The sequence below is a fragment of the Rhea americana genome, unplaced genomic scaffold, assembly GCF_003343005.1.
Source record: "Rhea americana isolate MKP2758 unplaced genomic scaffold, rheAme1 scaffold_34, whole genome shotgun sequence".
Classification (NCBI taxonomy): Eukaryota; Metazoa; Chordata; class Aves; order Rheiformes; family Rheidae; genus Rhea; species Rhea americana.
Window position 1 is genome coordinate 1,841,359 of NW_028186468.1, and position 26,943 is coordinate 1,868,301.

At 39.8% G+C, this 26,943-nt stretch overlaps 1 protein-coding gene across 1 annotated transcript in view; it reads right to left on the reverse strand.

Moving 5' to 3' along the window:
* STOX2 (storkhead box 2) overlaps positions 1 to 26,943 on the reverse strand; it is a 73,454-nt gene that overhangs the window by 2,082 nt on the left and 44,429 nt on the right. Inside the window, exons 2-3 of the mRNA XM_085311380.1 lie at positions 16,277 to 16,429; positions 3,326 to 5,585 (exon numbers count right to left, since the gene is read on the reverse strand). Of these exons, the coding sequence (XP_085167506.1) occupies positions 3,326 to 5,585; positions 16,277 to 16,429 (2,413 nt within the window). The remainder of the gene's footprint in view (positions 1 to 3,325; positions 5,586 to 16,276; positions 16,430 to 26,943) is intronic.

Sequence of the window (26,943 nt, forward strand, 5' to 3'; positions counted from 1 at the left end):
AAAAGAAAAAAAAAATATTGGTGTTAGCATCAGGGGATGGGTAGGAACACACAGCCTTGGATGCGGCAAGGGAGAAATATGTGAGTGCACGGCTGGTGGGTCAAGCGTGCAACGTTTTGCTGCAGTGCAGAATTAAACCTTGACCACAAAACTCTATCTAGAGAATCAGTGATACTTTTAGGAAAACTCTGGTAGATCTTATAAATTAATCAAAGTGGTACTGATCACCTTCTACCAATTATCGCCCTACTGTAAGAAGTTCCAAAGAGCTATGAAAGGTGATGCACACAACGAGGTACCTGCGAGCTGGCATGAGGCAGGCTGCAATTCCACTGCTCATCTTTGATTCCTCTCCCTCCGGTTATTCATGAGAACAGATATAACCTTTGTTTTTCAGAGATAATTCAGTATTGTATCATTCTGTATGGAACCACCAATTCCAGATTTTCAAACATTTTCAGTTATGGCATTACAAACTGACCATTGTAAAATGTACATACAGAGACTGCAGTGAGAGTTTTGCATGCCGAGTAATGCCAAAATTAGTTCTTTCTTTACGTGACAAAAGAGCAGCAGTATTATATAAGTTCTAAAAATAAAAAATAAATAAAATAAACAGAGCTAACAGACACTGTATACTACTTGCATAAAATCATCAGACCAAAATAGTGTGAGGTTGTTAGAAATTTTCCCAATAGTGATGTGTTCAAGAATTTTACACAAAAAATACTTTTTAAGTTAAATAACCATGGCAAATCTCTTCAACTAAGTAAATCCTGTTTTTTTAAAATGTCCCTTTAAAAATTTGTCACCCTTTAAAAACATAGTTTTTCTTTCACAGTTTAGGATTGATAATTTTCATTTCCTGAGCAACACTGTATATTGCAGTTTAAATGGAAAGATACCACTCCACCTCAGGAAGTCCGAGTTACACATCAGTGAAGGCTAAGAGAGTATATCTCAGAAATATTACTACATGCATGTCCTGTTTTTATACTCGTCCCTAGACATCTGCTAATGGACACTGTCAGATCTAGGTGACTCTTACCAGATGGATGCCGGATGGCTGTTTTATATTTCCTGGAAAAGGGCTGCAGAGCACATTTTTTGTTATAAGGTAGGAAAGTAATAACAGCATGGCAACAATAGCCGAAGGGCTGAATTCACCCTGAGGAGTGAACAAAACTGAAGAAAAGCATCCAATTTAATCACCTCAATGCAAAACTCAGGACTTGGATATATAAAAGCCTTTAAAATATCCAGACTATATGCGGACCTAAAACAAATAAATCCTGACAGAACATTGTTCTTTTTCAAGCTCACTTTATGTGGTCTTGGGAAAAAAGGGGGGGGGGAGGGGAGAGAGAGATGCTAATAAGTGAATGGTAAAGGGATGCGAAAAAAAAGCATGAGTAGAATACAATCATTGTTTATAGCTGCGTATCTATTTCTCATTCGATCTAAAAAAGCAACATAACAGCACTAAATCAAGTACACTCACCGCGTTCTGTTCTCYTGCTAGCTAACTTTAACAGCAAAAGAAATTTTATCTTTTACGTATAAATAATCAGAGAAGAAAACATCTGCCTTTGCATTAACCAGAAGTGGAGGCTTGATATTTAGTAAGCATGCAGCTATTGAGATAACAGTCTAAAAACTGTTTTTCATCCAGGCAACCCCCTACCTCCTCTCTTGCAGATGAAATGCATTCTGCAGTAAAACAGGCTGGGTAAGAAGCAAATACTATATACTCCCCTGCAAAAACAGACTGCAAGTATTGCACTTCAATTAAAGGAGGCATTACATTAAAAAAAAACAATCAATCAAAAAAATGATGCAAATAGCCTTATACAGCAGTTGTATGTGAGAAAGATGCCAAGCATCTGCAGAACAGACACAATCAATAACAGGAGCAAATTCAAAACCTTCTATAATTTCTTTTATAAAACAGAATTCTTTTGTAAACAGAATTCACTGTAACAGATACAATTTACTCCAATTATTCTTGTTTCATATTTTTTACTCAGAAAAAACATACAGATGTCAACAGCCCACTCTAGTAGTTTGATGATCACTGCATGCTGCATCAGGCTCAATAATTCCTGCCTTGTCATTAACATCAAGCAGAAGTAACCATCAAATCCACAGGAATTTATTCCAGAGTGATGACTTTAGCTGAGAAGGAAATCTAGTCCTGTGTGTAGAAGCAGGAAATCCTTCACATGTCTTTCCAAGAGTCTTTTCTATCAATTTAAAAGAATATATAATTTTAAGAAATAAGAATACTTTATACAGACAAAAAAAAACACCCCATTTTCTTTCACCTAATACAAATTCAGTCCTGGAGGTTTTAGTTTTATATCACAGGCAATAAATAATTTAAGCCTAAGTAAGAGGCTGTAACTACCACTGTAAATTATTTTTGAGTTTAGCGTCTGGACTCTGATGGGTTGCTATCCAGGGCAAACAGTAACAGATAAGCTCCATTCCACCAGGGACCTAGGACTTTCCAAGGTCAGCGAGAAGGAAGAAGGCTCAAGTGAAGAATTCTTAACCTGGAAACGAGCTTGTAAATCTTCAGAGCAGGCAACAGATCAGCAACTGTCCCTTCCCTATGTCTGTAAGACTCCTACCACAGTGAGACTTCCATGATGTCTGAGATCCCTGGAATGGAAATGACTAACCATCACCACCACACACAAAAGTCTAGACTCTTTTCCCAAGTATCCTAGGCAAGACACCTCTCTCTGCTGATGCAGTGCATGGTCACCACTGAAGTTCAAATATCCTGAGTACTTTCGGCTGTGTAGGGGGAATGGCTGTTCCAGTCTCACCAGTTTGGAATGGCGATAGATACAACATCCCATATTTTTGAAGAAAACAAATCAAAAAACCCAAACCCAAACCAAGTATCACTTTTTTTTGTTTGTTTGAGCCAAAGATTATGCCATCTACTTATCTCTAGTCTTCRAAATAGTCTTGTTGATTATATCTTAGAGGGAAAGGAAGGGGGGGGCAAGTGGGAGCTTCCTATCCCTTCTATTCTAAATGTAAATTCAAGTTTAATATCAAAAAAAAGGATACAGGGAAGCTTGCAGCAGAAGAAAAAAGAACTAATAGAGAGTCAATGCTGCAGTCATTGCTTGCTTACAGGATGGGAGGAAACCCACACATCTGAGCAGTGGACTCCAGAGCTGCAGAAAACATTGTCTAAAACCGTGTGAAATTGTTTAATATGACCCCATGCTCTTTCACCAACATCAACAAATAACTAAGAAATGGAACTTTCTAGTCTGTAAAGTTGCAATGAATGTGACAGTCCTACCGTGGAGAGTTGAACCCGCTGTCCACAGTAATGCTGCTGCTGTCCATGCTGTCCAGACGAGCTGAATGGGTGGCTCTCTGGTTGTTGCTATTTTCCGTTTCCTTTGGGGTGAGAAGAGTAAGATTCTTCTCAAATTTTCGCTGCAGATCCCTTTCCTTTTCTCTCTCTAGCAGCCACTGCATAGTGCCAACATCATCCCTGTTCTTTTCTTCCTCAGTGTTTTTGTTTGTTCCTTCCTCCGAGTCATCATCATCAGATACATTGTAGTAGTCGAAGGAGGCCTCCTGGTTCCCAGTTGTCTCTTGCTGTCTCTGTGAAACGGGCATAACTTGTGTGACTGAGGTTACTTGTTCAAGTTTCTCACATCTGACTGGCAATGTGTCAGAGGGGGTCTTTTGATGGGGCTTTAACAGGGGTGTGCTAGACTTATGATAACTATTCACAGAAAGAGTATTGTGCAGAGGTTTAAAGAGTGTATCCTTGCTAAATATTTCTTTCCTTTTATCAAGGCTACTTGATTCAGTGTTATGGTGTTGAACCAGCCGCCCATTTGCAATCACCTCTGGTGTCTGGCCAGCAACAGCTGAACCACTGCTTGGACCCTTTGGGGACTCCTCTTTGTGCACCCCAGGCTCCCTGGCAACATGTTGAGACTGTCTTTCTGAAGGAGTCATTTTTTTGAGCCCATCTGTCACAGCCACTGTGTCATGATCCTCTTTATTCTTCCCCAGTGGTGACGGAGCAGTAAGCACAGTCTCACTGGATGTGTTGCACTGAAAATAGTCATCAACTGCAGACTTTGTTGTGCAGGAATTGAGCTCACTGTACGATGGCAAACTCTCTGTAGCCTTGTTTTGTTCCAACAGGCTACAAGAACTGGGAGTTTCTATGCTGCCACTAACTATTTCAGGGATGCAAGTCTCTTTGTAGCCTGTAGATGAAATCAGAGCCCTTTGATGACTGAGTGATTGAGATGGCCTTAAGGTACTATCATCAATGTAAGTTTGGCTAGTTGTTTGGTCATCTGGGCTACAGCCTTCACCTATGTCTTCAGGCATGCCCAAAGTAGCAGAGCCCAGAGGTCCCTTGGAGTTATCCATAGATCTAGACCTTTCTTTGGCCTTACTGGACCTCTCATTCCTTGATCTTCTATCCTGTGTATGGCTGTGGCTCCGATGGACCTTGGAGTGGGAGCTTCCCCTGGAAGGTTCAGGAAAAGGCATTTCAGTTCTTCTTTTGGCCAACTCACCAGACACATCCCACTCTGGTGTCATGGGAAAGTGAGATTCAATCATGTTAGGATTGCTGTGCATTATAAAGTTATCTCCCTTGTGCTCTATTATAAAACAGCCTTCCCGTGGCGATCGGGTCAAGGGATCATAGAACTCATACTCTCTTTCAGCAGGTATATCCAAATGAGAACCATCTGATGGGTCTCCTTTGGATACCCGAGTCTTACTGTGTGACCTCGATTTCCCATGAGACTTCCTGTGATTCCTACTTTTTTTACTTCGTCCACTGTGGTGAGCTGAAGATCCAGCTTTGCTTCGTTGAGCTTTTTCTTCTTCAAGTTTCTTCATTAGTGCAGTGTGCCTCATGACATTTTCCACAGTCAAGTCTGGGTTAATGCGCCTGATAATCTCCATTTCTACCTCTCGAGGTATAGTGGTAGGGGTGTCCTCGTCCCTTAGCGGCCACTCCTCTGGAGGAAATTGGGCAGAGAAATTCGCCAACTGTTTTGTCTTGTCCTTCTTAAAACTTAATCGGAATAATTTGAGTCCAAATTTCTTAGACTGCTTTTCTACATCCTTAGGCTTTGTGAGTGTCTCTGCTTTATAAGAAAAATTGACAGTACTTTTACTTTTCTCAGTAGGTGGGACCTGACATAATGAAGGAGGACAATATGAGTCTTTACAGTCTTTTGCTGATTTCCTCTGTAGCGTAGATGCATGCATGCTGTGCATGTCTTCTCTGCAACAATGGCAGGAATCGCAGTGGTTTTTGGGCAGTGTTCGGTCCCTGACACATCCCGAAGTGGAGGGAGTTACAGTTCCTTGTTGTGGAGAGGTACATTGAGACCTGTCAGGTATCCTCTCATCCAAATGGTACCATTTACTGTTAGTTCTTATAAGAGAGGGTGTTATAAAGTAAGTCTGTGGGGTTACAATGAAATAACCATCCGGAGTTGGGTATATTTTCCTCTCCCGTACAAGCATATTCAAAGTATGCCGAAGGATTTCAGGGCTGGGTGTTGGAACTCCTAGAAATAACAGTAAACACATATTAGGTAGTGTGTAAACCTCTAGCTCCCTCCCTCCCCTGCAAAAAGTTGTTTTTCCAAGTGCAAGCTGAAATATGCTGAACAAACAACTCCAGCAAAGCACTTTGTTAGGCATTCTCTTGTCTGTTTGTTTTTCCACTTATCTCTTACACTTCAGACATATGAATTATTAATTAAATAGAAAGGACGACATTAATGGAGTATAGAAAATAAAGGAGGGGGGGGGAGAGAGAGAGAGAGAGAGAAAGAACTTCTAGTCACTTCATTGTGCAGGTGACCTTAAGCTAGCAGATGGAGTCGATGATGTAAAGCAAAGGGAATCAGGGGAAATCTTTTATTTTTACTCCTCTTCCAACCAAATATTTATATCCCAATTCACCAGAACTATTCATTACAATGTATAGCTAACTATAAAACAGTGGTTATTTGTTATTTTGGATGCCTACGTTGTTTTTAACAGAAAATCACTAGAGAAAGAAAAGCACTCCTCAAAATTGCCCCTCTATCATAAACTTGATCAAACTCACTCACTCTCCCGTTCAAACAGGTCTCTACGACATCAACTGCTTCAGCAGTGACTCAACTTATCCAAACTCGTCCACTACACTCCAAGTTATAGATCCGCTTCCTAACAGCTTGCTTCTAAGAGGTCTCTGCCTGTCACAGGAGACGTGAGGGACATCTACCTAAATGCATATGTCATCTACTAAGAAAGAAACCGCTATGACAACCCTGCATCCTCTATACATGGTAGATTTGGCATTGTGAGCCTGGCCTTCCCCACTACCAGCACTCTTGCTGAGTGCAGTGGTGCAGGACTAAGTTTTTAATACTTTATTAGATAAAACACCAAATGAGTATGCTATGCGTAGAAATAGGATCCATCTAGAGCTAGTGGAATAAGAGATTTAGTTCACAAGTTTATAAGCTGTTTGTGTTGAATAGGAAATAAAAACCTTTCAAATTTTTCAGTGGAAAAAGCTATCTTCAAACAACATATTTTGTTGAACTAAAAACTTATTTTAACTTAATTTTGGGTACTGACCTGTTTACATTTTTTAAGTAAATAAAAATTTTAAAACAAGAATGAAGGTTTTTTAACTGAAAAGTTCATATTATTTACTCTAGGTTTAGGCTTCCTTTTCAACAAAACTGATTTAGGAAAAAATCATACAGACTCAGAGTAACTTAGGYTGCAAGGAACCTCTAAAAATCACGCAGTCAATCCTCCTATTCAAAGCAGGGTCAACTTACATCAGGTCGTCCAAGGCCTTGCAAAGCCAAATTTTGAATCTTCAAGGATGAATATTCCACGAAATCACACAGGGAGAAACATTTCAGCAAAGTAGATGCTTTTCACAAAAACACTACATGGAAAAATCTTGACCAGGTGTACTTGCCACAAACACAGTATCTTCAATAGCACACAGTGCTTGGTCACCAACTCTTCCCCCGCATGTCAAAGGCTGGAGCCTACAAATTCACTGATCTCCTTGTGGTAGCAAACACAAGGAAAAGGGCAAAGACACCTTGCACTACGGTCAAAATCCTATCAAAAGATTAGGGCACTGTTGACTGCACACTTAAATGGGCTTCAAAAGTCAGTTCTCAGTACCACAGTGTAAGTGAAAGACAAGACAATGAAAACTTGAACATATCAGAGCGCCTTATGTGACAAAGAAAACAAGAATTTCCAGTTTCTTTACTGACTACTCTGGGATTCTGAAATAAGATCAAATAAACAAACAAGTCTGGAAGAAGCCTCTGTATTTTTATAAGTACTTTTAAAAATGCAAATGGACACTATAGAGCTCACAGACATCATCTCTGAAATATGTTAGCAAATACAGAAGCTTGCACAATATTTTCTTTAAAGGGAGTGGGAAGGGAAAGCTTTTATACTTCATATTTCATAAAGTCCTCGTTGAACAGCTTTCTTTTTTTCTTTTCTTTTCTTCTTTTCTTTTCTTTTTCTTTTTNGCTAGAGAACTTGTTCAAAAAGAGCTTGTTGGTGCCAGGCACTTAGCACAGATATACTCTTGGGGATGGGATCAGAGTCTACAATAAGATATTTGGCCACCCAAATGAATCTGGTCTTCACAAACTCTCCAGGTGGAGTAACAAAATAAGAAGTCTTACAGTGCTGGGCAGATCACAAGGCAACCAGTACTGAAGCTTACAGTCAGCTCTACCAGCACCTGTAAGCTCTCAAAAGAAAGGACTCTTGCTGACTAGCACCATTAACACTTGATTCCAGGATGTGAAATATGGGGGACACAGACCTCCCATTTACCATGTCAAGCATATTATAAAACAAAACACAACACAGGCTAAATTCGTTGGAATTAGAAGAAACAGATGCAAACTACATCTGGGAGAAACAGAGTGATGCAAGGTGAAGAGAATCAACTACCAAGGGATGTTCACCATCCCTTGATGGTGAACGGGATAGATTCCATGCCCTGCATCTTGACATGTCCTCGAAAACCTGCTCAGAGCTAGAGCCACACAGAAGGGAAATCTAGAGGAGCTTTGCCTTTTTGAGTTAAGCCCTGACTGGAATTTAAGGGAACAGCTAAACGTATCTTCACTTTTTCCCCCTAAACCTACAACAGCAAGGTAATTAAGAAAACAGAATTAGATTCTAGTCCCTCTTCTGTATGTTACTATTACACTGCTTAAGTGGAACTGCTCTGACTTGCCAGAATCTTCATATCCAAAATTGAAGGGTAGAGCAGGAGCTTGGAGAAGGGACTTCCTGCCAAGAAGCAAACATAGACCTTCTTGTTTGCAAGTTTTATGCTYTTACTCCAGTGTAAGCAGCATCCCTAAACTGTCCATTTTTAAATGCAGCAAACAACCTACTACACCCAAGGACAGAGCTCCTGATAAGCAAGATGAGAAGGGGGTAAAGATGTCATCTAACTCTGCAGGTGAGCTCTAGGCACCATCCCTGTGATACAGAGGAGAAACTCAGCCTGTGTAGAACAGAAACTATATTTGGCTATAAACATCATCTCTCCTCATCTTAATTTTCTTTTTTGTTTAAGCAGAAACAGATGAACAACTCCCCTCCACACACACACATTTTGTACAGACTTGGCCAGTTAATAAACAAAAAACAACCCAGGACTTGGATTTATTTATACCAAAACAAACGCTCTTAGTAATATTGCACCTATGGCCAACATCRATACTGCAGCTAAAGGATTTTTCTTTTTAATGATTATCTCTCCTTTTTTTTTTCTTAATGGTAAAACCCCTTCTTGTGTAACACGTATTCTTAACACAAACTTCTGAAATACACTTTACCAAAAATGTGCACAGCAGAAGAGATGTGCAGAACACCAGACCCAACTTTCATTTGAATGATTATATGCCATTGCTTCTGTATTTTAGCAGTAGCAGCTGCATGCACATTCTTGCACTTAGAATTCATCCTTCCTGAAAATTTAATGACAGTAGACAAGAAAGAGAAAATTCATATGAATTTCTTAACTCACCCTCTTCCTCAGTACTGTGCTGCAGAAACATATTAGTAGTCTTATATATAGCTGTGGATGTTATTTGAATTTAGAGCCATTACTGTACAACTCACATCTAATAATAACTGTAACTAGAATCTTATAATGGAAACAGCAGAATGTTAGGAACAATACGTACCTATGAGTGAACGCAGTTACAACAGAGAAGGAGTCACGGAGAAGTACATGGTGGTATTAGGTATATTTCACACAGAGTCCACAGAGGTTTGGATCACAGATTGTGGATGATCCAGTCAGAGGAAATAAAAGAGGCAGGAAGAGGATAAATGTGAGTGAAAAGAAGAAAAAAAAATATGCAAATGAAAGGGAGGATCAGGAATATGTATCATCTTTTCTTTTCTCAAGGTGTCCACATTTAATGGGATAATCCCAGAGAGGTAACACAGACTCCGGAATTTCTGGACAGGCAAACATGCCAGAAATAGCAACACATAAGAAAGGCAGAAATCCAGAGAGCTGGGGGCAAACTGGAACTCTCCTCTAGGCCAGAGGTCTGTATGCCCCCAGGCTGCAGAAAATATGCTGAGCACCTTCTGTATTGGGATTGAGAGGCAATCAGAGAGCAGGCTGCACTCAGCATGAACGTCCAATAAAGGGCAAAAACGCGTTTCAGTACTCATGAAGACCACTGTTCCTTAGCCGACCGCAAGCCTCTTCCACCTTACAGTGGGCTGCTACGTCTGCTTGGATAACACCACCCCTTTCACCTTACACTTTGCTTTACCAAGATACGTGGATGACCCCAAAGCCAAGCTCAGGGGCTTCTTCTTCCTGTGCCTTGTAGGCTCTCTTGCCACAGAGATGCAACTGTTGTGCAGCAGCCACTCTCTCCTCCAACCTCTACATACACAACCTGATCAATCCAGGAGCTTACACGTAAGTATCTTAATACATCCCTACCTTTGTCAGGGAGGACATGGTCTTCCATCCTGATTTTACTTTGGGACTTTTTTTTTTTTTTTTTTAACATCCTGATTAAAAAACAGGAACAATAAAATGAGACAAAAACACTCTCCTGAGAGTTTACAGAAGAGTTAGGAAAAGAGATTGAAACGGATCTGCTGATGTTTTACACTATGCAAATATGCACTGCAAATACATGGTAAAAATAATCATATGTATTTTTCACTCAATAAACCATAATGACTACAATGTGTTGGGTAAATGAGTCTCTAAACACCAGATGCACTGTACTTACATTGATTAAGTTCTGTGAATACAGAATGTGTGGACAAACAGAAGAAAAAATAATTAGCATGCCTGGGCAGCCAATGACGCTGTGAGTTACTTGTGTCAGCCTTTTCCTTGCAGTTGGAGACTATCACTTTTATCACTCCCACCATAAATCCTTGCGGTCCACTGCCCCAGCTGGGCTGACGGCAGATGGGGATCTTTGAGGGCCAGTAATTACCAGCGAACACTGGCTACAGGTTTTGTTCAGGTCTCTTTCAGGCACATTTGTATTTACAAAGGTAGAAATAGACTCAAATTTGGCTTTCCTACACAGTGGACATGGGCACTCTGACACCTGCTGTTTTTAGTTTAAACATTTCTTTATATTTAGTACTTATAAGAGTACTTAAAAATGGCTATGTATGGTATAGCCTCAGCAAATATATGCTTGACTGACTTCCAGTGCTCATATCTTGAGCTAAATGAGCACAAAGATCAAGGAGTTTATTTACACTGGGAAGTGCTTAATATCAAGCAATGACTATTAGAATGGATTGCTGACTTTAACATACACACTCTAAGTAAAAGAAGTACATGGAAAAAAAAATCACCAAGCAAAATTGGCTCCCAAACTGCTGACAAGTAAATTTATTCTGCTGACAAGTAAATTTATGTTTCACATTTCAGAACTTTCCTCTTCCTTCTGTGTTTATATCCACTCTTCTCTCTCATTTATCCTACCTAACAACTTCCTTTTGCTACTACTTTCATTTCCCCTCTGGACCAGCTACCTCAAGACTTGAATTCTGTTGTTGGTTCTTGGTTTCAAATTTGAAGCAGGGGGACAAGGGCTGGGATTCTACCCAAGTACATGTAATAAGGGGCGACACAAACACAGCACARGAGGGCCCCGACTTATTCTACCTCATTTTGAGTGTGTAATGGCATTCCACAAACTCAGAAGCCCAAACCTCCCATACAAACACTGGAAAGAGAGATCCTCCCGGGAGGCAATTCGTACTCACGCAGCTGAAGAACACAAGGATATTTTGCACTCTGTTTAGCCACAAGGCTAGTGGGATTTCCATGTCAGATTGCGACAGGTTGATTAAATTTTTTTTTTCTGTGTGGACTTTTACTAATACTTCTACAACCTGTAAAAAGTTTTTTTTTTGTTTTTTTGTTTTGTTTTTTTGTTTTGTTTTTTTAAGGTGCAGGAAAGTTCTACTGTGGACAAAGACCAAAGCTAGAATTGGGTCAAACTGTGTTTTTCACACAACAATTTCAGTGCAGTCCAGAATTAGAAAAGTAAATATATTAAGGAGAAACTGTAAAATGGGAACAAACTGGGGCAAGGTCTGTTCCAGTTGGAGCCACCAGCAAAAATTCTCCTGACTTTAATGGGAACAGACCASGCCCAAATGCCTACAATGAGTGAAAGGTAGTTTTTTTGGGTTTTTTTCGTTTGTTTGTTTGTTTTTTTCCCCCTGGGTCCATTAACCATTTGACAGCTCGATGCCTTTTCACATTTCATGAGCCAGAGAAGAAATAGGCCAAGGTGGTGGCTTCTTGTTCCTGTACACAGTTCAGAGTCCCAGTTCAATTACCTCAAGCTGAGAAACTCRGGTAGGAAGATTCGCACACTTGACTGTGACTAGTCAGTAGTGACCGTCCATAGCATACAAAAACTGCAAGCTGGCAAGATGCAACAACAGTTTGCTGAGGGAAAAAGGATGCCAGCACTTCCATGCCTGCACAGTCTCCCTACACTTACTGTAACAGAACCATCGGTACCAGGCTTAGGTTTACAGGTGTTTGTAAGTCAAGCCCTTTTCTCAGTTACATCCGGAAATCTCCCATACAACCTTTGCTCATGTGGACAGATACAACCTGTTACTGACATTTCATGGATAACAAAGTGTTTAAAACAGTCAATGAACAAGATTTAGCACCCTTATCGTACTCCAGGTAACACTGAGAGAATGAGGACAAGCAACTTGCCAAGGCTGACAGCAACTGAAGGGCAAAATCAGGGAAAGAAACCAGATTTCTTGGCTTTCTCAAGACTTCTCTTTTCCCAGCAACCTGCCCACATCACATCTGTATGAAACCTGCCACACTGTGCTAAGATGTCTCCTTTCGTTCTTCCATTCTTCAGTAAATAGGAGCAAGAGGGAAAAAAAAAGTAGTTTAGAGACTCTATCATTTAAAATACTGCATGACAGCAGTGGTGTTATTTAAGATTATGTAGCGCTTCAATAATTCAAAAGCAGAAACTGTCTGGACACTGAATCATCAGACATGTACATTTTCTGCATCCCAAGAGAGTCTACCATGCCATCTACTGAGCTTCTAGACAGAAGATTGTCTTGTTTGCTGCTCACAAAGAACATTGACCTAAAGTGAACTCGGTTAATGCAAGACATCTCCTAACCGCTAACACACATCTGACATAGCAAACACATATGAATATTTTTGAGGTGGAAGTCACAGGAATTTGCCAGCTTTTAGAAAACTGTTTGCTCACTCCCAAAGTGACATATTTCAATACAAAGAACATTCTCTACACTGACATTTTCAACATGTTTAAAAAATTTGATTAACTACCTTAAATAATTTGGGGGCAAAAAAAGGTTTTCTAAAACCAGCATAAACTAACGTTTAATGTTTTCTTCATCCAGGTTCATACTGATAAGACAGTCTGGCTGCCAAACATAGGAAAAGAGGTTACATCCATAGCTGTTATACTAGATTCCAAAAATTTATATATTTTTGTATAGGACTTAAATCATGGTCAATAAATACCATTCAGGGCTGTAAAAAAAAAAAAAAATCTTACTGTTTAATTTTAAGTTAACATAATGGAAGCATATGCAGCAGAACTCTCTTGATTGTTTTTTTAATGACAATTTAGAAAGGCACAAACAAGATGTGTTTTATCATTGCAAACTTTTTCAATAAAATAAATCTATGAGAAATAAATCTGAAGTAGTATTTAAATGGTGTTAAATCTGTTAAAATGATTTTCTCCTGAGCTGATGCTAAGGCTTAACAAGGGATAAAAGAAGTATTCTGATTGGCTCACGAAATACTAGTTAAGGATGCGGAGTGGTTGCTATGTGATGTTATAAATAATTAGCATACCTTATTTCAGATAGAGCCGTGGCCCAGATTTATGCCTGCACAATGGCTCAGCAAACTGGAGGGCTAGACTGCAAGTGTAAGATCCTGCACTGAGGAAAGAGGTTTATTATTCTTAGGCAGTTCGAAAATGGCATCTGGGGGTCTCAGGAAATTTATACGCGCCAGGAAACTCGGTGAAGCATCTGTTCATTAAAGCATAAACACCACAGACGGGGAAGTGTTGCTACAGGGTGAGGTACAGAGAGGTTATTTGATAACGACAAATATGTCTGCACTGGTAACGCTCTCCTCTCTCGGAGCATCAGAATGTAAATAGGGAAAATAAACTATCAACATATGGGAGGATATAAGATATTTGAAAGTAGCCACAGTGAACATAAGGGCTCAAAAAGCCACAAGCCGATTTATATGAGAGTTTGGATAGACAAGTGGAAATATCATTCAGCACAAGGAAAGGCTCTATTTATTGGAAAGATCTGTGAATAATGATCATAGTCATATCGAGAAAACATGCACGTTTGCTATGTTAACTATGTTATGGCTGGGAGAGAAAGGCATTCCTCTAGATAGGGAAAAAATTCAGACAAAGGATGGATTTTTTTTTTTTTGGTACATTTGGGGAGGTGAAGTAGGAAACACAAGGCTCTCCTTTTCTTCATTTCAGATTTGAGAAATACACATGTTCCTATCTAGAGGAAAAAAAAAGGCAGCAAGAGACTGTGTGCTAACTTGCCTCAGGCTTCTTGTGAGCACAGTCTACAAAATAATCTAGCCTGTGAATTTTTTTTTCTGTTTCTGTCCAGCAGGAACAGCACAAAACACCAAGCCAACTGATAACTATGTTCCCAGGAAACCCAAAGGATGCTACCAATAAATTATCATTTCCAGCATGCAACAATGTTTTTATTAAATACATTGATAGTATCATTGGAAAAATATCTGCGATCTATAGAATCCTGCTAGTACATGGCAATATAGAAAACGTAATTGGGAAAAAATTACCCAAATGAATTAAACTGGAACAACAAGCAAACTAGAACTTTGCTTTCTTTACATCCTATCCCTTACAACATGTATAATTGCTTTAAATATATGTGAAGTGTACTGAAAAAAAAACCTGCATAAACAAAGCCACAAATTGGGACAGTAAGTCAGTCTTTACAAAATGTGCTTGCAGTAATTTTTTTCTGAAGTGTCATTATCAGATGGCAAACAATTGTTTACTTCAAACATAGCTCAAGATTCAAAATTATATTTTAAAATTTCAGAATTTAGTACCTGTTAGAGCAAAAGTCAGGTATTCCTCAAGGCTTTAAGAACCTCATGCCCCAAAATTTACAGCAAAAAAAGTTCAAGACATCAAAACACAGCTACAATTAGGCTGCCTAGATGAGGTACATGTACCATAAGTTTTTCTACTGAAGAATTTGTAATGAACCTTTTTTTACAGCTGTAGCAGGCAGAGAAGTTTCTTAACTAGTTTACAGAAGTGTAAACTGAGGTACAGATCGGTTAAACAAATTTCTCAGGATGACATGAAGCACAAGTGGCAAAGCTGAGCTTCCCTGAGCAGTAAGCCTTTGCCCAGTGCTTTTACACACTTTTACACTATTTATAGTTGCCTCTACAAGATCTATTTGGCATGATTCACTGACTCCAGATACAGACTGCAAGTAGAGAAGCAGCACATTCATGAGTATATTCTTAAAACAGATTTTCTTTCTTTTTTCTTTTTCTTTTTTTTTTTTTTTTTTTTTTTTTTTNTTTTTTTTTTTTTTTTTGAAGTTGCAATATCTTTAATCCAAGATATTTCCATTTTACCATTTGATTACCATAAATGCCAGCAATAAAATCTGAATAGAGCACTAGTGTTTATAAACACAGTGAGTGTATCTCTGGCTCTCCAAATCTTTTATTCATGGAGAGAATTGTCAAGTTCAAAAAACTAATTTAAAGAATTTCAAATAATGGGCAGAAATAAAAATAAAAAGGCAGAAACTGTGTCCAAGAAGGCTCTGAAAGCTTTTGGAAACCAGGCTAACAACCTTCGTTCCATTTAAATAAAAGACCCCTGTAAAACAGACAAATCATTATCATTAGCTTATTCATTATTTACATCTCACCGCGCCAGTTCTGACAGTCTGTCTACCTGGTTTGGAGGCAAAGAAAGTGTGTGGGAAACCTGCTCTCCATGACAGAACGCTCTACACAGAGATCTCCACGAGACTATCTCTATGGAGAGTGAACAATGACATCTGAAGTGACTGAAGTCAACACAGCTCTTACTAGTTCACTTAAAATCAGTTTGGAGTAAGTCTACTCTGGCTATGACACATACTTCGTTCTTCATGAGTACTAAAGAAATTCAGCACTTTTTGACCATGGTGCTAAAGAATGTATTCTGTGAAAATATCACAGGTAAGCTTGTTCTGATATCCATTTGAAAAAAAAGAAAAACAATATAGTTTGTGGTTTAGTACCTCAAGACATTTTTTAATATTTATACGATGTCAGGAATTGACCCTGCAAAACGTATCTCACACAAATAGCCCTAACAAAGAGAACTCTATTTGCTCTAGGTAAATGTATTAAAAACGGAGAAGAGGTTATAAAACTAGAACCTTAAGGCCCCCTTTTACTTTTGGGTAGCATCTCAGGATTAATGGGTATTCCCATTCAGAACAGTGAAGAAAAACAGACTACCAAATACCAAAGTTTCCTCTTCTAAAGGATCCAAAAGGATGAGAAACCTCTTGGTTTGGGAGCAGATGAGCCCATCTCATCAACGATCTATTAACATACAGTTACCTGGGAAGCAAGTTGTTAGGTGCTCCATTAGTGCTTCTTGCGTGACCTGTTTTCGGGCAGAGTTCATTGCTGAGATGGCCAGGCAAAGGATTTCCCCAAGTGGAATAAACTGTGACTGACTGATGGGAGACATGCTGATTGGTGATACATCACCTGTAGAGAGACAACAGACATGCAATGAAGCATTTTGTTTAAAAAACATGTCATAGAACAACTATGCAGAGTTATAACCAGGAGATGATGCACATAGCTCTGTACTTTTTATCATGTTCTTGGAATAAAACTCTTACAATGACAACCATCCAAGATCTTATTTCAAAACTCAAAAAGATGTGGTGAACTCTAGAAAACAAAAAATATATTACAACACAGACATGATTCCTCAAAGGGTGTCATGAACACATTCACAAAAATGCCTCCACATTGGCATCTATGGCTGTAAAACATCTTGCTTGAACGTCCTATCAGGTAAGTGCACAAACAAAAGCTTACATACATTTTTCTGGACAGATATTTCACTGCCGTTTCAAAGGCTAGCAGTATGGATCACCTAACTATTTCCAATTGAGAGATTATTTCTTAATAGTTAAAAAAAAACCACAGAGAAATCATGTTAAAGTATTAATGAATCACATTTTCACTCAGCTGATAGAGAGTAACACACACTCTTTAGAGGTACAAAAGCATCAAACACAAAGACTGATATCCTGAATAGGTCTCTCCTGGATCTACACATTTAATGTCTTTGCATTGTTTGCATTTTTTTTAAAGAAGTTTAGTGGTTTGGGGATGTCCTCAAAATTCATTTTATTATAACTTTACCCAAATAATTTTTTCTCATGTTGCCTTTAAAATTACTTCATCAACTCATACTTTAAAAAACAGTGAAATATCTTTCAAATTAAAACAATAGGAGAAATGATAATTTGGTAAAAATAGCACAACTAGACACATACACATATATATGTGTATTTTTACATATTTCATATAAATGTAGAAATTCCTTTAGACTCTGTTCTGTACTCCTGCTTGTAGTGGTAACAGTCCCCCAATGATCTCTAGCACAGGGAAGCAGCAGGCTGAGAGACTTTGCCCCCTAAGAGCAGTAACAGACATAGAAACAAGGGGTGTCAGGCTACAAACTGTTTTCTGGCCACAGGTCAGAAAATAGCCAGGGATTAAGTTTTATCCAAGTGGTTTTGAAATCTCAAGACCATCACCGTATTTCTGCTGCCACTGAGCATACTGTGTGACCAAATCAGGAATCAAATCACTGGAAATAAATTCCATCTCAAACTTTTCTCCGCAAATTAAAGGATTAATATTGGCTCTGTTAATTCTATGTTCTCATTATGTCTACTAAATAGGAACTGCAATCTCAAAAAGCAAGTATCAAAATGCATTTAATCTTGCATTATACTCAGCACTTTGGTACATCCACCAACCTCTTTTTTTTTTTTAACAAATCGTACAACTGTTTCAGTTAAGACTTACGAGCAGTATTTTTCAATAGACCAGCTGTACAGTCTGTTGTGCAGCAGCGAAACACGTTACCCACGACACAACAGTGATCGGAACTACGCATCTGTGCTGTGCTTCTCCTGACTGCTTCTGCTTCGTCAGGCCTGCCCAGCGCGATGCTGCTCTCCCACCGCGGCGTCTCACCAGCTTCAGTCAAGCATCCTCCACCCCTCCTCACTCCTGCCTGACCACGGACACAGACTGGTGGCCTTAAAATACCACCTTTTCTGGACATTCTTCTTTCATGTGCACCTGAAAATTTGCTGCCGTGTGTGCTTTACAGACGAGCAATGGCAACCATGAAGATCATGGACAGCTCAGAAGAAAACACGACAACTTTCATGTGACACAGCATCTAACACTGTTTGTCCAACATTCTGCATCATTTGAGAATGGAGAATGAACACAATAGTTACTACGGCTTACAAACAGTTGTACCTGTTGTCAGATCAAATATGGTCACAGGCATTGGGAGGGTAAAACCTCAATAATCAGCAAGACAGGTAAGTTTACCATCTTTGATTAGCAGTATCCACAAAAAAACCCATTTTATTGTAGAGGAGGAGTTTCCTCAATGATTGGCTTCATGTCTAAAATCATCCAAATGATGACAGAATTATGCAGACTTAGCTAAGCAGTTTAAGAAATTACTGTCCCTCACACAGAGGTCATCTTTGCCCTGAGTGTCCTTGTGAGCACCAGTACGCTTGATTCAGAGCAAAGTGAAAAACAGACTGGCATAAATCACCTTCAGCAGAGGTTTAACCTCTCCAGGTTCGCTGGGCACTGGAATGGGCTAGCACTGCTCCCCAGGTAGCTTTAAGAGAGTCCAGGTAAAGGGCTGTTTAAAACTGATTTACTGGATCATCAAAACCAGGGTTGGCAATTCCTTAAACTGAAGCACCGCAGAACAGGCACCCCCATGTATATTCCCAGGGTGCACACCAACATTCCCGTGCACACCAGGACCGGCAAACAGGAGAAAGGCCCCTTCCTTTCAACCAGAATGACTCCTTTCGTAGCTAGCCAGAAGGACCTTCAGGAAGTGCTGTGTGGGCCTCAGCACAGGAATCAGCTTCCTGAAGAGGGAAGGACTGGCGGAGGATAGGCACGGAGCCCAGCGAGTGCAGCTCACCTCTGCGGGTTTGCTCTGCAGCCACCCAAGGGCCCCAGAGGGACACCTCATGCAGGGACACCAACCACTCCTCCTGCTTGCCCCCAAAGCAGCCCTTCTCTCTCCTCTGATTCCAAGGAGCCCACACAAAATGGCTTTGGGGATCGCTCCCTTGCTTGTCACACGTTAACTTAGAGAGCCTAAAGAAATAAGGGCGTTTCGCTGGATTTTAGTAACCTTGTACTGTGCACAATTTTTCTCTTCAAGCCAGGTCTCTCAGTACTGAATTCTTTTCTAGGCTAACAGGTAGAAAATGTTCACTCTCCACATTTGGCCACTGCCCATTGAGTTCTTGTTGCCAACAGAAACAAGAGGTGAATTTCAACTTAGTTAGTATTTATACTTCACGTAACTCACCAATGCAAAACATACATTGAGTATCAGTTACTTAATGTTAACACGAGCTCTAGTAAAGCATGCTAGAGTTACAGTACGCCAAGATAACATACATTCTGCTTGCAAATATTTGGGTACTTAACAACCTTTTAATTAAGTCTACAATTGTATACAAAATTGTAATGAAAAGGGGTTTAAATGCAAAAACCAACGGACAATACATGCTGGTTTATGTGAGAGCCTTCCTTTCTGTTTTATACGAGACTATCACCAGCCACGGCTTATTCTTTTCCATTGAAAATGTTTCAACCTTCTTCATTATACCAACGTAATTCTTGTTTCATCTTTGTTGCTGCCATTAATTCCAGAGCTAGCCAGACCTGCAGTTGCCAGTAAACTGTCTGCTGGAGATAACTGGCGAGGCTAGTTTAAAAACGCTGGCACATCTGTAAAACTTTCAGTAGACCCAGTGCTAGAAAGCCAAAACCCCCTCACTTAGGGAGGCTCCAATTTGCCAAGTTTTATCTCAGCTATCCCTGGGCTCTGGGAAATTACAAGTACTTTGTGGTTACAGTTAAGTGAACAAACTTCTTTGATGCACAACAACAGAAAATACCTTGTGTTTACAATTTAATATATTAACATCAATTATGTGTATAAACACTCTTTAGTCTTTTGAACAGAAGGTTTAATACAACTTCTTTAGGAAGGATCTATTAAAAAAATCAAATAAGCTTTTCCTCATTTTCTGTTTTTTGGAAGACCACGTCACTGACACAGAAGATCCAACATTTGGCTCCTGTTAGCTCTGACTGATGCTTGTTGCAAGCAGCTTTCTTTTGAAATCAAATTACTATCCTTGACTTTCATATGTTTGTGTTCCCAATTAAATAAAAACTGGAATTCAGAAAGCAGTTTTCACCAGTTCACTCTATGTTTTGTTTAAATACCATAAAATATGTATGTGTATACATATATATATATATATATATATATATATTTCAACTCTGGTTCTGCAGTGTCTTTCCAGACTTTTCTTCACAGATTTTTTTCTTAAAAGTTTTCTATACTTTTTTTTAATGGTATTTAATTTTCAAGAAAATGTAAGCACATAAGTAATGAATGGGATCTTTGCTCATTTTTGCCATGGCAATTTATAGTGCTACCTTGAGGGGAAAAAATTATTATTACTTAAACAAAAGATTATGTAACAAATAAAACAAATGCTTATCTCTTACATAGCACATTTTTTCAGTGGATTTCAAAGCATTTAGGAAAACTGGGAAACCATCACAATCCTTAACATATAGAAGAGAAAGTAAGAAAGTAACAGAGTTAGGAGTGAAAATTCACACATCCTCGACCCATACCAGCAACACTACATCCTATGCCAGTGTATTCACTATTTCTGTTCTTTGAAAGTCTGAGTACCACATCAGCACCATCCTGGAAAAAAAAAATAGGTTCTGCATTGCGTGTCAGCAATTAAACTACCAACTACATACCAATGACTGATTTTTTATTAGTGATTCTGCTGTTGAAAAGAAGTGACCTGGAAGTCAAACTTCTTGTCTCATGAAGTTTAGATGAAGACAGTTTGGAGGAAAAAAAAAAATCACCTTTTGACGTATAAACAGAACCAATTCAGTACAGCTATTCAAAAGGAAAATTAACGAAATTACACTACTTTCACAGCCACTCAGTGTTTCAATGCACTCATTAGAATGTTTACATGTTATTTCCTTGAACATGGGGAAGAGACCCTCTGATTACACTCCACATCCTGGTAAATATAAATACAAGAAGTCAAAACACAGCTTTTCTTCTCTTCTCCATTCTGCCATTCAACATCTTTTTAACCTTTTGTCTTCTACAAATCAAGGTAAACTTTAAACATGATTTTTAGCCTGGTTTCCAAAGGAAATGAGGCTTGTGCAAACACAGTCTTTGTATTGCTTCTGTCTTTCTTTTTCTCATCCTTGATTAACTTTTGAACCTCCTCACTTAATCTGAGGGAGGGTAGATATCTCAAAGATACAAAATTGTTACAAGTTTTGTGGAAACAGCCATCTGGACAGAAGAAAGCAGACTTATTAATCCCTCTACCGAGGAAAGAGACCAGAGGAGCTGCGTTTCACTAGACAACAGAGAGTCTACAACAAGAAGTATTTGCTATGAGTGCTCCAACTGCAGGGAGCTTAGGGCACTGCCATGTCCTAGCAGACATGAGAGAATCCAGTCAAAAATACTAGGTTAAAGGAAAATAAAGCTTCACTAGTTTTGCTGCTTACAGAGCTATGTTATTAATCAGGAAAAATCAAATTATATTACAGTAACTTCATGGCACCTCATGATTACAGTGATGGTTGCAACAGAAATTCTCCACATACATTTTCATGCCAACAGCCTCTTATGTTTAACATAAAACTATGATTTCACTCTGGGAAGAACTACAAGCAGCTTGTTTTGTGTAACAAAGAAAGCTCTTCAAACAAACGATAGCTAACAAAACCAAAATTACCAGCAAAGGCAAAAAAGGAGCTCTTCAACATGGAGCATTGTCTTTTTTTTTTTTTTTTCAAGAAAAGCTAAATGAAAAACCTCTTTCAGTAAAGGCATATTTTCAGACTGATTTAAAGAACAGGCAGATGTTGAAAAAGTTACCCATCTGGCCCAGGCTGCATGTTGCCCTCTTTCTCCCTATCCCCCAACACAACTGAATAACCCTAAGTACAGAGCACTCATATTGATGTAGCAAATAAAATATTTCCTAAGTGAACTCACAACAATGATACATAATTACCATTTAAAGTCAGATAATATTTTCATCTGATTAAAAAACAGGAGAGAACAGGAAGAATATGCAAATTTCTGTTATTGCCCAGATGACTCTGAAATACCCTGGCTCTACATTAGCATATTAATGGAGAAAAGAACATGCTTTACTGGCCAAATCTGAAATAAAGAAAATGAGAATGTGTTGCTTATGTAGTTCCAGCCAAGCACGATTTTCAGCCATGGCTAAACCCTCCTTTTAAACCACGTTTCCCGGCATATTTTACCAACAAAGCTGCAAGTTCTGTTTACTGGACTATTATATATATATCAGAAGACTGATAATGTCAAGAACAAAATACATTTGGCCATTTATTCACCTTTAAGAGCAGCTTATGATAAGGAGCCCTTTCATTACAAAATAAAACAACAATCCCTATATACCTTTAATCAGTTTTGCAGAGTGATAGCACAGCCCACAAAGGTTTGAGAAGTGCAGTAATATACACTGTCTTACCAACAAGCTCCTTCTGCACCTCTGAAACGCATGAACAAAAATACACCTTCCCCTGCAGATACAGGCCATGAACACGGAAAGACTGCAACCTGGCAATGAGATCACTCTAATTCTAACCAGACCAAAGAAAACACAGCACTCTTAGTAACGACCAGCCATATGACAAACACTTGCCTCTGAAAAAATGCCCTAGATCTTTATCAGTGCTTAACTTTACTCCAGCCACGTAAATAGATCTTTTTAATCATTTGGACCCAGCTAAAAATATGACCTCCATGTACCACACACCAAGTGCCTATAACTTCTGGAAACAGGTGCTAAACTGCCCACAGTCACCAGATTTGTCTTACATGCATTCATCCTGTGCATTTCCTGTGATTTTTATTTCCTTTTCTTTTTTCACGTCCTGTGGCCAGCTGCCTCCTGATCCAAAGTGATATCCCAGCACAAGTTAAGACTATGATCATAAGAAGTTTCTGCTGGAGCACGGAACTTTCCCAGAGAGGATTCAGTTGAGAAGATTTTGATGCTGTTGCTTATTCTGGGAGGTGTGAGGCTAGGATTGTGGGTTTTTAATATATTGTGTGCTTTAAAATGTTTTTCCTCAAAAAGCATTTTTCAAATGCATTTTTTAATAAATGTCAATGTTTACATTCCTGGCACACAATATGTTAAAAAGGGGGACTTACCTGAACCCCTATGGTCTGGTTCCATGCTCCAGTATAGTATCCACAGTAGCTGTGAGGTAACAACAGTGTGCATATTGGGGCTTTATATCACTGTGGAAGTGGGCTGGCTGCAGCAGTGATCAGTGCCACAGGACCTGAAAGAAGAAAAACAAAGCATGCTTTTAGGTAGTAATATGCTGACTATCCAGCTCTTAAAGCAGGAAATAGGGGCTTCCAGAAAATAGAAGATAAAGCAATACCTATGCAGATCCTCTGTAAGGCACTTAAATCTCACACAAGCAAGAGAAATAAATGGTTAAGAAATGACAGGGAAGGCGGAGGCAGAGAATCTAAAGTGCACTACAAATATAACTTCCATGCAGTGCTTGGAAAACAACTCTGTTCTTTCGCCCTATTTTCACAGAACAGCTGGAATCACATTCTAATACCACCCCGTATTTCAAAGGCACTCACAGTCTTAGCACAGCACCTCTCCACTGCAATGCCTCAGGATTCTGCAGTGTCACTCCTCTTCTGCCTGGTTCTCTGCAAAGTGAAGTCATAGGAATGGCTCAGCCAACCTGACTTCTCACTACCCTGCCCAGAATCCTTTGTGAACTGAAATGAGTCATCGCTCTGAGAAAATCTACAGTGCACTGTTCCAGGTTTCTCCGTACGACTGCGCTGGCTTCTTTGTCTTTGAAACGGAGTGCCTCTGCTTCTGGAACGGTGCCCAGCTGCACTGTGCAGGATAACAAGCCAGTCTCCTCATTAAGGGGACAAGAAAGCTATTTACATGCATTAGCAAAGATAAGTTAAAGCTTCAACCTCTAGTCAGGAGAAAAAATTTACCCCTGATGTATCCTCTTGATTTAATATACTAACCCTCCCCCCATACACACAAAAGCAAATGCACAGATGTGCATGCGCGTGCACAAACACAAACACACACAGTCACAAAGCAACAATTTCTTAAATTATTCACTGTTTAGCACAACACTTACCAGTTTTTACTCTACTGATAAAGAAAAAAATAGATTCACTCTCCTTTGTCAATCCCGAAGAATGCTGCAGACCTGCACATAATAGACAGCTCTACTGTATGCTGGATCAAAGTTGTATTGCTCCAAACTGTTTATCAAAAAATTAAAAAGCAGTGGACAAGTTCTTGCAAGCTCCTTTTTCATCATCTCATTCACTATTTGGGCTCACAACAAAGTGAGCCCTGAAACCATGCCAGGCAGAAAATGTCAAACTGCTCCAAGTGCCGAGAGCCAGCGGAGCTGCTTCAGCTTCTGCTGCTACTGACAAAGAAGGTAATGTTCAGAACGAGGTCACTATGTCAAGATCTCACTCTCAACGCTAGATTTTTGTTTGCTTGGGGAACATACAGTAAGCTAAAGCATCAGAAAAACACGGAATAAAAGACAGGAATAGCATGTCACAAGGGACGAAGAAGGCTGTGTTTTGGAGAATTGCTTTTAGTTGCTTGGTAATTTTAAGAGAAAAACATTTAGAATCACCTTTACTGCAAAAATGTTATTTCTAGTCATGATCTGTCAAGAAGAGAAGACTGATAGTCAGAAAGGGAGGGATACACAAAAAGGTGTGCCGATGCAGAGTTCTACTTTAATGGCTAGTTAGCACTTTGAAATATGTTGAAGTATAGCAGGCATATAGATCCATAAAATCCTGTAACATATTTCAGGACTCATCTGCGCCATAGAATACGTGTTAACTTAGGTTCTCACCTAAGTGAACAAACGGGCGTTCAACACAGGGTTGAATACAAAGGTAGTCACCGCGCTGTGCTTTCCAACTTGGCCTTACAACTACCGCAGATCTGAAAGAATCAACCTGAGTCAACCATGGGTCTAGGCAAGTGTTTCAGCAGGACAAATACCTGGATTACACAGCTAACAAACGGAAGGCTTTTGTCTTCTGGTCTATGCCGATACAGCAAAGCCATGCTATAGCCAGGCTAATTTACAATTTTAAGATAAACTGAGTGCTTCTCTACACCTGTAGTCAACATAGTAGCCAAGATCTTAGCATTAAAGTTGGGGTTTTGCTCTATGCACACATCATCAATTTCTGCATTCCCCAAAAGGCCTCATTCCAGGAAAAAATCCTTCAACTTTAGGAGAGTTTTGCCTACCCAAGAGCTGCAGGATCAGCCCCAAAGCTTCTAACGAATCCAGCTTGGCACTGGAAATGTTTAGGTCCCCAGGATCCTCCTGCGGAAACTCTGATTGTTTGTCTGCTACGCCCACACCTACATTAGCGCAATGAAACTGGTTCCAAGAAGAAAAACTTCTGTGGGCTTAAAAGAGAAGTACAGCAGGCATCTGCTGCAACAACAACAAAAAAAAAAAACAGTAAGCACTCCAATCTGCTTTTCCTTTGCACCAGACAACATTCATGTGAAGCCAAAGAGCTGGGCTTGTGCATGCATTAATGTTTTCACACACATGCACCAATTTTCACAGCAGTATGCCATTATTACCAAAGTTAAAATACAGACAGAACAAGGGAAAACTAAAACCAGGCTCCAAATGCTCTTCTCTAACAAACCTCTGTAGCATTTAAATCTGGACCACTTTTCAGGACCAGCTTGCTTACTCTAAACAGACAAGCACAACTCCAATCTCTGAATCGGAGAATTCCTCTCGTAGGTAGGCATGAAGCATTAAATACCTAGAACGTACTGAGTGTGCACATGTATCGTAGCATGCATTTATTCAAATTCATCATTTCAGAGTAGAAATACTTTTAATCAGTGTTAAGAAAAGAAAGAAGTGCCAGATACCTCAAGCATGAGGGAAAATAAAAGGGCAAGGAAAGAACAGGACCAGACACTCTAAATGAGTATATTTAAGACCACTGAAGTTGACGGATAAACCAGCCCTGCCATCACCAATGACATTAGTGCGGCATGCCTGCAGAGAAGGAAGGCCTAGCCAAAATACTGCCTGCACTTCCAAATCAAAGCAGCTACTCGGCTCCTCCAACCCACATCTCCCCTTCCCCTACCAGATGACAGGAGTTTGTACTGAAGCAAGAGCTGCCTTAACTTTCAGTATATGGCACAAATATGCCATGTGTTTCTCTCTGTGTAACTCTGTGCATCTCCGTGTACCTGAACACTGTGGCAGGGAATACAGTGCAGCCTGACACCAATCTCCGTCGTAGCCCCTGCTCCGGCTGCCCCCCCGACACGGGGCTGGAGTCCAGCAAGGTCTCTCCTCTGCTGACCTCCGCAGTAGCCTGCCCCCACCCCGGAGCCCTCCCTGGCCACAGCCATGGGATTCCCTGCCCTTCGCCACGGCCACGGCCCCGTCACCGTCACCAGAAGGAAACTCAGAGGAGAAAAGGAGCACGCGAGGATGGGGGCAGAGAAAGGTGGTGGGGGGGAGAAGGTTAAAAACCACTGTCAAAGGACGTCAAGAAGGCGTGAGATAATTCAGAGTAGTCTGCATCAGATTCAGTGGATCCTAAATTTTGGAGGCTAACATCAGCCATCTCATTCTCATACTCAGCATTTGGAGTCTGTAGCTGAAAGGCTATGGCTCTTCCTCACAGGTCATCACCACTATGTTTACTTCTACAAGAACCAACTTAAAGAAGGAAGCACCCAAACACTAACCTGGGAACACAACCGATGAGTGCTGTAGCC